Here is a 13,181-nt window from a genome sequence, read left to right as displayed (position 1 = left end):
CTGCCCATGTAAAACACATGGGGATTTTTGCAGCGCTTCGTACAAATGTCCCATGACATTCAAGAAATGCCAGAACTTACGAAATTATGCGAACGTATACGGTTTTATTTTAATACAATGTGAATATCTCGCGGCATCGACCTTTTCTATTACGCGCGGTTCGAAAAACCGAGAAGCTCCCTCAAACTTACGTACTTAAATCCAGTATTTCATCAGCATTCAATGATAAACTTACTATAGTGTGTTCGTTCGATAGCCTGATTTTATGAGACCAGCGAGAAGGCAAAGAACTAGAAATCCGCAAGCTTCAAGAAGCGATGCGACCGTTTAGTAACAACAACACTGAGCGTCCTTCCGAGATGCTGGAATGCATTTGCCGGAGAAAACTCTGCCATGGTGGCAAATCAAAACTGCGTTTGCCATTCGCAATAACCATAATTTTATAGATAAATTGATACCTTACAAGAGATTTTGTAGTTTGCCGCAAATCTTTTTTTTTCTACTGCCCGCCATTCGAGCCCGCTAATAGACAACGACAACTAACTCGCACATTTGGTCACATATTTATTCGCTTCGCGTCTCATTGTTGTACAATTTTTTCCATTCAAAGCAAAACGCTGATGTTTGATACTGTTTGTCCGTCGAATTCTCTGTTTTTGACAGTTGACTTCCATATGAACAAACAGTACGATTGAAATCTAGAAAATCCTCGCAAGTTCATCCAAAGCCAGTTGGTGACCTTTGCCATTACCAGCGAGAGCAGATGTGCCGCGAAATCGTTGTCTATTTTAAACAGACTTATCCCTTTACCAATTTACCACGTTTGGTGGACGTATCTTGTTAACCACACAGGATTTCTACATCCACTCCACTCTGTCCGCTTTAACTTCTGTGCTTCCAGAGAGTCCTCAGAACGTCCCGTCGCCGGTCGGCCGCGACGTCTCCTTTGACGATCCATCGAAATGTCCTTTTTGCATGCTAAAACACTTTTAACCTTACAAAAATCGAACTAATATTTACAACAGGAAACAAAGATTATAAAAAGTGAAGGACGAAGAGCGGATGATCCAAATACGGGCACGATTTCAACAAATTGTTCCACCACTAGCTCGCATCGAATTCTGTGTCCACCCGTAGAATTTATTTTTAAGCGAGTCTGCTCGCGCATGCGCTTGACCATGAACATCGGACTGTGCTTTTCCTCTCCAACCATCCCCGTTGAATAACAACGCAACGGCTCCTATATATTACACTCAGTTGTGTTATTTCCTTCTTTGTGGTAGCCAATGCTCCAACATTTGCTATTACATTGAAAACTTCTACAAACGCATGCGCATTACCGCTGTTCCAGAAAGACGCTTCAGGGTTCCGATTTGAGCGAGCTGTATAGTGTAAGAAATGTATATGGTCGATTTCCTATTTTCCCTATACACATTTGATTCTTTGGTTCCTACCTTGCTGAAGGTATCTAGCCTTTCATCGTTATTTTTCTGTGTGTAAACTAAACGTCGGGTGTCGACTTGTGGCAAATCTAGGTAGCGTTTATCGTGATTGGTCGAACGATCCCGCCGGTTACTGCTGGCTGGCACCAAAGGAGTTTACTTCATCGCTGTCTAGCTCGCAAGTGAGTTTTGTCGTTTCATTTAACTTATCATCTAAGTATTTAGATTGACTATACACCACGTAAATCACCGCAGAGCTACGTAAATCACCGCAGAGCTAGGGAAAGTTAATTTTGTCAAAGAAACAACCTTAGTTCGCAACATATCCATCTGAAGATAATACCATTTTCAGATCGATTTTCAAGAACAATCCAACATGCTTCCGATTCAAAGAAGTAGGGACTTCCCACACAATATTTGTTTTATTAGTGAGTACATCCCATTTTATTCACTGCCTTTTATATAGAATAAAGCTAAAGCCGGCGACACACCTGGCGATTTTATACGCCGATCGCGGCGAATTTGATCGCCAGCGAAAATCCCGAGCGATTTTCGCCACCGATTGATGCGGACACACTTGGTGAATTTTTTTCGCCGATCGCGGCGATGTGGCAGTTTTGAAAAGCCATGTGATAAATTGCCCAACCTGATGGGTTGGCTTTACTAGCGATTCGCAGCAATGACCGTAGAAAATACAGGAACGGGCACACTTGGCGAATGCCGGCGTGTCGCTGGCTTAAGCGTTGTGCTGAATTTTAAATAGAGCAGCTATCTGAGTTGTTTTGAAAAATTTTGAAATATGTTAATTTCTACAGTTAGAAGCTGATATTTTGCTTGTGGATTTTGTATTCTCCGTCTTCACGCCATCACATAGAATATTGTTGTTATCGTCTTGAGGACAGTAGCTTTCTCTGTTTGGCTGGACGCGATTACTTGTAAAGCCACGAGATTAAAATTTTTGTTTTTCCTATTGTTTCAGGTTATCAATGCAAATATTTGTCATCACGTTTTAGTTTAGCTTTTGGAATTTAGTTTATATGTGCATTTTTTCTATCAAGTTAGTTTCTCAGCGTCGCGTTAATCGTTTATTGTTTAGTTTGTTACTTCGTTAGTCCTATTCTTTTCGTTTTCAAATTAGTATAAAAGTTTTGTATTCCGCCCTTGTAAGCAGTTGTTGTTTATCCGGAATTGCCGTACAGATCTTGTAAGTAGTTATTTTTTCGCTTGTGAATTTTTGGTTTGATTTCTTGTTCGATTGTTGTACGTTCACTTTTTCTGTTCGCGTTTATTAACTCTGTATTTTTCTTTCGTTACATTTGTTATAGTGAATCGCGTAAAGTATTAAAGTGTGCATTCGAAACTGTACTTGGAGTGTTCATTACAACTTGAATAACCAGAAGGCTGGAACATCGATTACGAACAAAAAAAGAAACACCGGGTGCGAATCAAACTTTATATTTAAGATTCTCAAACTCATTATTAATTCATCAAAAGAAAACAAAGAAAATCACTACCGTGGCCGTGGTTTGGATATGTGATCCTAATTACCATAGAATTCACTTATGTCCAGGATCGACCTTGTTAGCAAGAATTTGCTAGCAAATTATTTTCGCAATTGTCGCAAAGAAAACGGCTTTTAGAAAAGTATACAAGAAATAGCAAAAATCGCAAAAGTAACAAGACATTTTCTTGCCAAGAGAAAAGACTGAGTAACAAATATCGCAAAAACCGCAAGAATAACAAATGTAGCAAGATTCAAGACTTAGAAGAAGATGAAGGCAAGAAGGGCCCCGAAATGTCCGCAAATATCGCAAAAGTAACAAGGATTTTTCTTGCTAGCAAAAAGCAGTCGTTACAAATATCGCAAAAATCGCAAGAATAACAAATGTAGCAAGATTCAAGACTTAGAAGAAGATGAAGGCAAGAAGGGCCCCGAAATGTCTGCAAAGGATTTTTCTTGCTAGCTAAAAGCATTCATTACAAATATCGGAAAAATCGCAAGAATAACAAATGTAGCAAGATTCAAGACTTAGAAGAAGATGAAGGCAAGAAGGGCCCCGAAATGTCCGCAAAGGATTTTTCTTGCTAGCTAAAAGCATTCATTACAAATATCGCAAAAATCGCAAGAATAACAAATGTAACAAGATTCAAGACTTAGAAGAAGATGAAGACAAGAAGGGCCACGAAATGTCCGCAAATATCGCTAAAGTAACAAGGATTTTTCTCGCTAGCTAAAAACATTCATTACAAATATCGCAAAAATCGCAAGAATAACAAATGTAACAAGATTCAACACTTAGAAGAAGTTGAAGGCAAGAAGGGCCCCGAAATGTCCCCAGATATCGCAAAAGTAACAAGAATTTTTGTTGCTAGCAAAAGCCATTCATTACAAATATCGCAAAAATCGCAAGAATAACAAAGGTAACAAGATTCAAGACTTAGAAGAAGATAAAGGCAAGAAGGGCCCCGAAATGTCCGCAAATATCGCAAATATCGCAAAAGTAACAAGGATTTTTCTTGCTAGCTAAAACCATTCATTACAAATATCGCAAAAATAGCAAGAATAACAAATGTAACAAGATTCAAGACTTAGAAGAAGTTGAAGGCAAGAAGGGCCCCGAAATGTCCAACGGACATTGCGGGGCCCTCCTTGCCTTCATCTTATCCTAAGTCTTGAACCTTGTTACATTTGTTATTCTTGCGATTTTTGCGATATTTGTAATGAACGGTTTTAGCTAGCAAGAAAAATCCGTGTTACTTTTGCGATATTTGCGGACATTTCGGGGCTCTTCTTGCCTTCAACTTTTTTTAAGTCTTGGATCTTGTTACGTTTGCTATTCTTGCGATTCTTGCGATATTTGTAATGAATGGTTTTTGCTAGCAAGAAAAATCCTTGTTACTTTTGCGATATTTGCGATATTTGCGGACATTTCGGGGCCCTTGTTGTCTTCATCTTCTCCTAAGTCCTGAATCTTGTTATATTAGTTATTCTTGCCATTTTTGCGATATTTGTAATCAATGGTTTTTGCTAGCAAGGAAAATCCTTGTTACTGTTGCGATATTTACGATATTTGCGGACATTTCGGGGCCCTTCTTGCATTCAAGTTCTTCTAAATCTTGAATCCTGTTGCATTTGTTATTCTTGCGATTTTTGAGATATTTGTAATAAACGGTTTTAGCTAGCAAGGAAAATCCTTGTTACTTTTGTGATCTTTGCGATATTTGCGGGCATTTCGGGGCCCTCCTTGCCTTCATCTTATCCTGAGTCTTGAATCTTGTTACATTTGTTATTCTTGCGATTTTTGCGACATTTGGAGTGAATGGTTTTAGCTAGCAAGAAAAATCCTTGTTACTTTTGCGATATTTGCGATATTTGCGGACATTCCGGGGCCCTCCTTGCCTTGAACTTCATCTAAGTGTTGAATCTTGTTACATTAGTTATTCTTGCGGTTTTTGCGATATTTGTAATGAATGGTTTTTGCTAGCAAGGAAAATCCTTGTTACTTTTGCGATATTTGCGGACATTTCGGGGCCCTCCTTGCCTTCATGATAATTATTGTATTGTATTATCTTTACAAATTTTCAACAAGCAAAATTACATTCTTTTCAAAATCTCAGCCTCGGGTTTATTCTTCATCAAAATATTTTTAAAATCTCGCAAATTTCAGCCTCGGTATTCTTATAAAATAAATTCTTATATATAAAAAAAACGAGTGTATGTCAATTCGTAATTTTAATTCGATATTCGAGCGAAACTATCAATCTTGCTCCACTTCAGTCTGGAGCTAAGACTGTTGTAAATTTCATGCGTATACCACTGAGAAAAGTCTGCTTGAAAAGCCAGTGAAGGAGGTAGGCTCCGACCCCAAAACTGCATCAAAACACTACAAGTGACAGTCGCAATGAGGAGTCAGAAAATATTTTCTCCCAACTAGCCGTAATGTCTCAAAATCAAATTTACTTTAAAACGCCGGAAAATGAGATAGTAACACAAGTCTTCCAGTAATTTCTGATGGTAAAAGATAGACGGAGGGAAAATGTGGGGATGGTGGATTGGCCTATTATACAGGGGGGCACAGGCCCGGGCCCCTCTCTATATTACGTCAATCACACAGTCGGCCAACGATCCCTATAATCACATAGTTGGATATGCGGTCACTATGATGTTATCCCGCATATTATAAATGACCGTTATACAGTAACAGTTCTTTCTTGTTTGCCCATGAACTCCCACAGGAGTGGCAAATTTCTTTCGATATACCATTTTCTCAATGTCACTTCGGTGTGGACTTATCATATCTGGGTTGTTTACGACATCTTGAATGAGAGTCCAAACATTTGGCTCTCTTACAGTGAAGAGACTCTTACCCCCTTTCCCAGGGGGCATGTGATTTTGTTTGATATGTTTCACGTTAACATTGTGGGTTACTTCTCCAACCATCCCCGTTGAACAACATTGCAAGGGATCCTATATATTACACTCGGTTGTGTTACTTCCTTCTTTGTGGTAGCCAATGCTACAACATTTGCTGTTACTAAATACTTCCACAAACGCATGCGCATTACCGCTGTTCGAGAAAGACGTTTCAGGGTTCCGATTTGAGCGAGCTGTACAGTGTAAGAAATGAGTATGGTCGATTTCCTGTTTTCCCCTGAACGCATTTGATTCTTTGCTTCCTACCTTGCTGAAGGTATCTAGCCTTTCTTAAGGTCCCTTTCATCGTTATTTTTCTGTGTGTAAACTAAACGTCGGGTGTCGACTTGTAGCAAATCTAGGTAGCGTTTAACATGATTGGTCGAACAATCCCGCCGGTTACTGCTGGCACCAAAGGAGTTTACTTCATCGCTGTCTAGCTCGCTGGTGAGTTTTGTCGTTTCTTTTAACTTATCATCTAATTATTTAGATTGACTATACACCACGTAAATCACCGCAGAGCTAGGGAAAGTTAACTTTGTCAAAGAAACAACCTTAGTTCGTAACATATCCATCTGAAGATAATAGCATTTTCAGATGATGATCGATTTTCAAGAACAATCCAACTTGCTTCCGATTCAAAGAAGTAGGGACTTCTAACACAATATTTGTTTTATTAGTGAGTACATCCCATTTTATTCACTGCCTTTCATACAGAATAAAGCGAAAGCCGGCGACTCGCGGCGAATTTGATCGCCAGCGATTGATGCGGACACACTTGATGAATTTTTTTCGCCGATCGCGGCGATGTGGCAGTTTTGAAAAGCCATGTGATAAATTGCCCAACCTGATGGGTTGGCTTTACTAGCGATTTGAAGCAATGACCGTAGAAAATAGCGGGAACGGGCACACTTGGCGAATGCTGGCGTATAAAATCGCAAAGTGTGTCGCTGGCTTAAGCGTTGTGCTGAATTTTTAATAGAGCGGCTATCTGAGTTGTTCTGAAAAATTTTGAAATATGTTAATTTGTAGAGTTAGAAGCTGATATTTTGGTTGTGAATTTTGTATTCTCCGTCTTCACGCCATCACATAGAATATTGTTGTTATCGTTTTGAGGACAGTAGCTTTCTCTGTTTGTTACTTGAATAACCAGAAGGCTGGAACATCGATTACGCACAAAAAAAGAGACACCGGGTGCGAATCAAACTTTATATTTAAAATTCTCAAACTCATTATAAATTCATCAAAAGAAAACAAAGAAAATCACTACCGTGACCGTGGTTTGGATATGTGATCCTAATTACCATAATTTTTTGCCAACTTTAGCCTTGAATTTTTCCAAGAATTATTGATCATTTGAGAAGCCATATCAAACACTCGAAAGTGTGTTTCATCAGACATCCAAACACCTCAAAGTCTTTTAAAAAAACTCGGCCTCGCCTCGTTTTTTCAACCTACTTCTCAGTGTTTGGATATCTGATGAAACACGCTTTCTCGTGTGTGAAATATTACTTATAATTATAAATCTTCGTTTTCTCTGCTACGCTGGCCGCTGGTGTCCCGACCACAGGTAACCTGAGTTGGGCTCTTTGTGCAAGAATAATATTGATATACTCTTTTCTTTTCATAAGAATATTGTTTTACCGGCCCAGGCTAAATATTCTTATTTTTCTGCCGATGTTAGGCTGAAAATATTTTTGTCAATATTCTTAGATTAAAGCGTATGACATTTCCATCTTAGAATGTATTGGGGTATTAATTACAACCGGTTTGGCGTTCAGATCTGTATCGAACTGTCATTAGCATCGAACATTTTTGCTAGTACAGGTTTTTATCGTTTTATTTGCTAGTTTTGCCGATTATAGAAAACAAGAATTTTATAGTTTACTTAAAAACATATAATAATTATTGTATTGTATTTACAAATTGTCAACAAGCAAAATTATATTCATACATGATTAGCTTAGTGAACCGCAAACGCAAAAAGCAACAAACAACTTGCTAAATACAGAATACAGTGTAACACTCACTTTCTCAGTGTAGAGGCTGGAACGTATGGAGAACCAAAAGCTAAGCCTTTATTTAGCAAAACGAAACTTCTTTCTTGGACAATAGTAAAATCTGACTTTACTGTACATAATAATTTGATAGTTTTTGCTCTACGTAGAGATCGAGGTAAAATAACGATAGCGGTAGTATAATCCGGCACCACTCATCGGTTTGTCGAGATTGCAGGGATCACCAGTGATTTCAAAATGGGTGTAATAAAGATTATAATACTGCGCAGCGTAGTTAATGAATGTGAATTTAAAATATTATAAAATTTACGCTGTTAAGAGAGTTGAAACCGACGTAATTCGGTAATGCTGCCTTCTTCAGGATACAAAACTACCGTGTAGCATGAAAATTTTGCGGGTTCTAATTTTTGCGGATCTTGCGAATTGACCTAATTAGTTCCCGCAGAAAAAAACACCCGCAAAATAAAACGCCGCAAAAGTTAACTCCCTCCATTAAATTAAAAACTCCGTTTTTAATAGACTTGTGCCACTAGGGTGATATACGTCATATACATTGGACTTAAACGTCACGACAATAGCAACCAAATAAAAAAATGTGTTAAGCACAGAAAATGTCAAGTGTACAGCAATTCAGTACATTAGATTGGCACGAATGGGTCATCTGAAGGAACACCATTTGCGAGGGCGTCCACGATGCCACATTTTTTCCATCCATTCTCGATGATTGCTGGGTTTTTCTGCATGTCAAAATTAACATTGATCAACCGACGCGAGGAAAGCTCACGCATAAGTAACTGGAATGCCCATCTCAATTGCAATGTTTTGCCCAGCGTTTATCTCCTTCTCAACTTCTCCTGCATACCATCCTTGAATTTTTTTTGTCATGAAATGTGTACAGAGACGATTAACTGATACATCAAGGGCAACCTTGTTCCCTGGGCTTTTCCCTTTCGTGAAGGGAAAAGCCCTGGGAACGAGGTTGCGCATGCCAGCGTGCGAGCAAGTGAAAAACGAGCAATTCACGCAAAACTAAAGTCCTGAGTAAGGCCACTTGCACTAACAGTTCCATATTTGAAAATGAACCGCATCTCCTGCTTCTTCCGGTATTCCGGCTTTGGCTAGGCCTGCCTTCAAAACCGCAACCTTCAGATCTTCGACTGTATGATTCTCTTGGTTGAAATGGGCGGGCGCAGGAAGGTCATTTTCTCCCGTTGATGACATATCTACGGTGCTCCATGAACCAATCCGCCAACCTACGACCAGTCTCCCCTATATAAACTGTCGATCGATTGTCCTTGTCAGTCTTCAGTGGTGCTTTACTGAAGATATTGGTGGTCGTGCTGTCTTCATGAAGGATCAGGAAGTTCCTTCAAATGATTTTAATGGAAACCAGGTTTCTTGGATGGAAAGTGGTGACAAATGGAATTCTATCAATAACGGTGTTGTTTGCAAAGACACTCTTCAAAATTTCAATCCTTGATTTAGTCGATGCTCGTTCTTTTCCCATTCTAATGACGTCATCCGTACCCACGTGATGCAAGAAAAGGCGTCCATTAGAAGATTGGTAACGGGCTGGGGATGTCTTCGATTTCGAGTTTTCATTAGTCGGGAAAGTCTGGAACAGTCGAGAAACTGCGAAATCCCCGATCGTTTGGAATTTTTCCGACATATGAAAACTAGGCTTAAGCGCCGATTTCTTGGTCTCCATCTAGAGTGAGTACTAGCGGGCGTGTATATATTGAAATCGAGTCTGCTTTCTTGAAACAAAGGGGGTTGTCGGGTATTCTCCGAAGCCTCCCGATTAGCGACGCGACATCGCTCCGACGAATTTCGGCTGTGTTCGTCCCGAAGCCTGTTATATCCTTTCCCGGTGATCACCAAAGATATACTGGATGTATAACCTCATACAACCCGAGAATGAAATGAACATTCGAAATCCTCTTTGTATTAAATGTCCGGCATTTGAATGGAATGTTGAACATTTCTCTGGAAATCTTTCCGAAAAAGACACATAAACGGGGAAAAGATGCAAAATACTTAGGGAAACAATTGTCACTCTTGAAATACTTAATGCTGAAATGTAAAGAAAAGCACATAGCCTTATACCGTCAATAAACAGGGAATTTTCTACGGGAACTCCGAAATCTCGTTGGCGATGTTCAAAACGGACACGTAAATTTAAAAACTCGTTCAAATGTCAAAAATACCGGTCACGCATGACGTGGATTGACTGTAATAGACAAGAGTCGTTTCTATTAAAAACTCTTTACCGCTTGGAAAGGAAGAAATGGAAAATGTAGGGACCACCGACTGTCCGGATCTTGAGCCACCTACTGTAATTGATTTTTATACAGATTTAAAATCACAGTAGCATAACATACGAGTCCTGTATACTAATATCTCCAGATTTACAAAGCACCTCGCGTGGGTGCTTTTGAGCTGTTTTGATCACCGAATACTATGAATAAATCAAATGCAACACGCACAGAGAGCGCTGAGAGCCAAAATGACTTTGGCTGCAAAAGCCCATTTTGTGATGTGAAGCCCTGCAGCTGAGCTTCCTCCAAAGCTCCGCGTGATGTTAAGTCTCTGTGACCGCTTGAATACGCGAATCATTAATCATGCGATTGGAAAAAATCGTAAACAAAGCGACACCTTTCTCTCCATTGTAGGAAGGGAAATGAAGTTCAAATACCGCCACAGCTGCCACAGTATGTAACAAGTTTTTTTTTCACACAACATCACATTGGATATATCCAGTATTTACTGAGTTCGATAGATGTCGGTCACAAGCATACACTGTACTCGGAAAAACGAAATCCGAGTGCTCCTATCAGGAGTCAAACCTAAGACCTTCCGATTACTGGTTCGGATGCTCTACCACTGAGCTACAGGAGACTCGTGGAAGCTAAGCCACTAAACTACAGGAGACTCGTGGAAGCTAAGTCACTAAACTAGATTCATATTTGCTTTTTCAGTTCCACAGACAATGTCTGCAGACACCCATCGTGATTTACACACCACAAAGGGTGATGCAACCAAGTTCCTTAATTCACTTCTTTTACAATCTAAGATAGCTGAGACAAGCAGACTCCCTGGAGCATAATTATGTTGAGGTTCCTTGCTAGCTGTTATCACATAATGTCTTCCACTGGACAGAACATGTCTGAAGTCATCAATCCAATGCAATACAGCTGAACAAAGCAGAATTCCAAGAGTACATCTACCCAGACTGTTCCTTGTCAGCTTCTACTGCATTGCCTCTTACTTCACACAGGCAATGTTTGCATGCACTCGCTTATCTCCATTTACCCATCACAAAGTGCAATACACCATTATGAACTAAGGCAGCTGAGCCGAGCAGAAGTCTGACAGCATATCTTGCAGATCTTTGGCAGCAGCTATTTGTGTTCGGACGGTAGATAGATACTCAGTGTATGTTTGTGAGCCTGCACTGTTTTCTGTTCTGCTGTTGGACACAGGTTTTGGTGTGTACTTCAGACTGAGCTGTGTTTGTTTTTCTGTTCCTTTCATTACCTCCTAAAAACAGAATAAGAAGATTTTGTTATATATATTGTATTTTCTACATAAAATGACCAACCAAAGCAATAGTTAAAAAGCAGAGCTGCTTTGAAACACAGTAAGTTTGGAAGTCTGCTTTTTAACAATAATATTGATTTGGTTGGTCATAGCTAGGCAATGGACACGGTTGGATGGTGATTGGTTAGAGTGCAGCAGGAATAAAGCAATAGGAAATGGATGCCCTGATCTGGCACGCAGGTATTAATGTGGGGAAGAGGGTAATAATGCTGATAAGACTGAAGGGAGACTACATAGTAAGTAACAGCGAAGCATATTTAGCAATTATTCCCCGGGCGCACATTGGATATCAGATGATAGATAGCCAACAGGGCACGTAGCGCCAAGTTGGCTATAATCATCTCATATCCAACAAGCACAAGTGGAATAATAATTTAATTGTTTTATTGAAAACAATTAGAAATATTGCTAGATCTTCCTGAGTTTGCCTTGCAAGAACAACCAGAAGATAATTTAATGGTCGCTATTTCTTGGGCATAGTATAATGGCTCATATACCATGGCCGCTAAGCCAATCAAATCACTGGAATTGCATTATACAAGAATCCAGCTCTTAATAATAAAATATATATTAACTTTTTATCTTACACAGCACCAAGTCAATTGTGAATGCCAGCCTAGACTAGTATCTGCAATTAGATCTTAATGAATACTACTGATTGTAAGATTGCTAAGTTGCCACTGATTAGATCATACAGATAATTGCCATACTTGATGTTCCTAATAAATCTGTGAGATGCTATACACTTTTATCAGGCTAAAAGACCTACATTGCGTATGCCTTCTCATGTAAAACGCCAGCTTTAGCAATAATACTTCCTGGCTGGCGTTTTACATGAGACAGCTAATGCAAACTTCTACACAAGTCATGTTCAAGGCATTCAAGAGGTAAAAAGGCATGGATTCAGTGAGATGTCTAAATACCAGGCCAATGTTTATTCCATTAAATACTGTAGTATGGGTGGCAGGAGCAGCAAGCAGAAGAAAAAGTGCAACTTTTAGTCACACAAGTACAAACTATGTAAGGAAGAAAAGTTTTTTTTTTACCAAACAAAGCTGCAGTTGGTCGCATGCGTGATAGAAATCTTCTAAACTCCTTTCAAGTTTGCTGTTTACACCCTCAGCTGATTTCCTGAAAAAACAAATGATATTGTGAGAAGAAAATAGATGCTGGTCAATATAACATTTTATAAAAACTTACACTCCATGGTCAATCTCTGCATTTTGACTGATGGCGGCATTTGCTGATTTCATAACATTCTGTAAAGCAAATTGGGAAAGATGAAACAGCTGATTAAATCAGTTTATCAGAGTTTACATGAAGGACAAATTAATAAAATTAATATTAACAAAAAGTCAAAAACTTTGAATCACTGGATCTCTTTCCTTAGTTTAAATAGCTGGCTGGCAACGTTTTGAGGGACTGAATAAAATAAACCGAATTGAATTGCATACTGCCATGGCATGCTAGCACATTTTTGTTCAAAGATCATGAATTAGGCTGTCGTCTTTAAAAGCTGCTGTGTTAGTGACACTTTTATTCTACTTCCCCCTGTCTACTGATTCTTTAAAATATCAATATGCTTACCGCAAGTGTGTCCTTGACAAATTTGATCATTTTTCCGACGTGTTCTGCATCAATCCCTGCATTTACAGAGGCTCCGGTCGCCGCCATCTTGGATTAGAATCCTGAGCCTGCAATAGCTAA

General features: G+C 39.3%; 1 protein-coding gene across 1 annotated transcript; it reads right to left on the bottom strand.

Annotated features, from left to right (window-relative positions):
* Positions 1-10,581: 10,581 nt before the first annotated feature.
* On the bottom strand, positions 10,582-13,170 carry LOC146487757 (mediator of RNA polymerase II transcription subunit 29-like). The gene is made up of 4 exons (XM_085126835.1): positions 13,062-13,170; positions 12,675-12,733; positions 12,521-12,605; positions 10,582-11,414 (listed from the first exon to the last, which is right to left on the bottom strand). Exons 1-4 carry the CDS (start codon positions 13,146-13,148, stop codon positions 11,217-11,219), a joined length of 429 nt encoding a protein of 142 aa, XP_084982961.1. The 5' UTR covers positions 13,149-13,170; the 3' UTR covers positions 10,582-11,216.
* Positions 13,171-13,181: the final 11 nt, after the last annotated feature.

The sequence above is a fragment of the Pavona decussata genome, unplaced genomic scaffold (assembly GCF_977016875.1).
Source record: "Pavona decussata unplaced genomic scaffold, jaPavDecu1.1 SCAFFOLD_13, whole genome shotgun sequence".
Taxonomy (NCBI): Eukaryota; Metazoa; Cnidaria; class Anthozoa; order Scleractinia; family Agariciidae; genus Pavona; species Pavona decussata.
Note: the sequence above shows the minus strand (reverse complement) of the source record. Positions and strands in the feature narration are given on the sequence as shown.

What these genes read in the sequence shown, in the direction of transcription:
- LOC146487757 (XM_085126835.1), bottom strand. Translation starts at nt 13,148, where the DNA reads ATGGCGGCGACCGGAGCCTCTGTAAATGCAGGGATTGATGCAGAACAC. An exon ending in TTGTCAAGGACACACTTGCG is followed by an intron (nt 12,734 to 13,061) that starts GTAAGCATATTG and finishes TTTGCTTTACAG; the next exon opens with AATGTTATGAAATCAGCAAA. An exon ending in GCAGAGATTGACCATGGAGT is followed by an intron (nt 12,606 to 12,674) that starts GTAAGTTTTTAT and finishes TTGTTTTTTCAG; the next exon opens with GAAATCAGCTGAGGGTGTAA.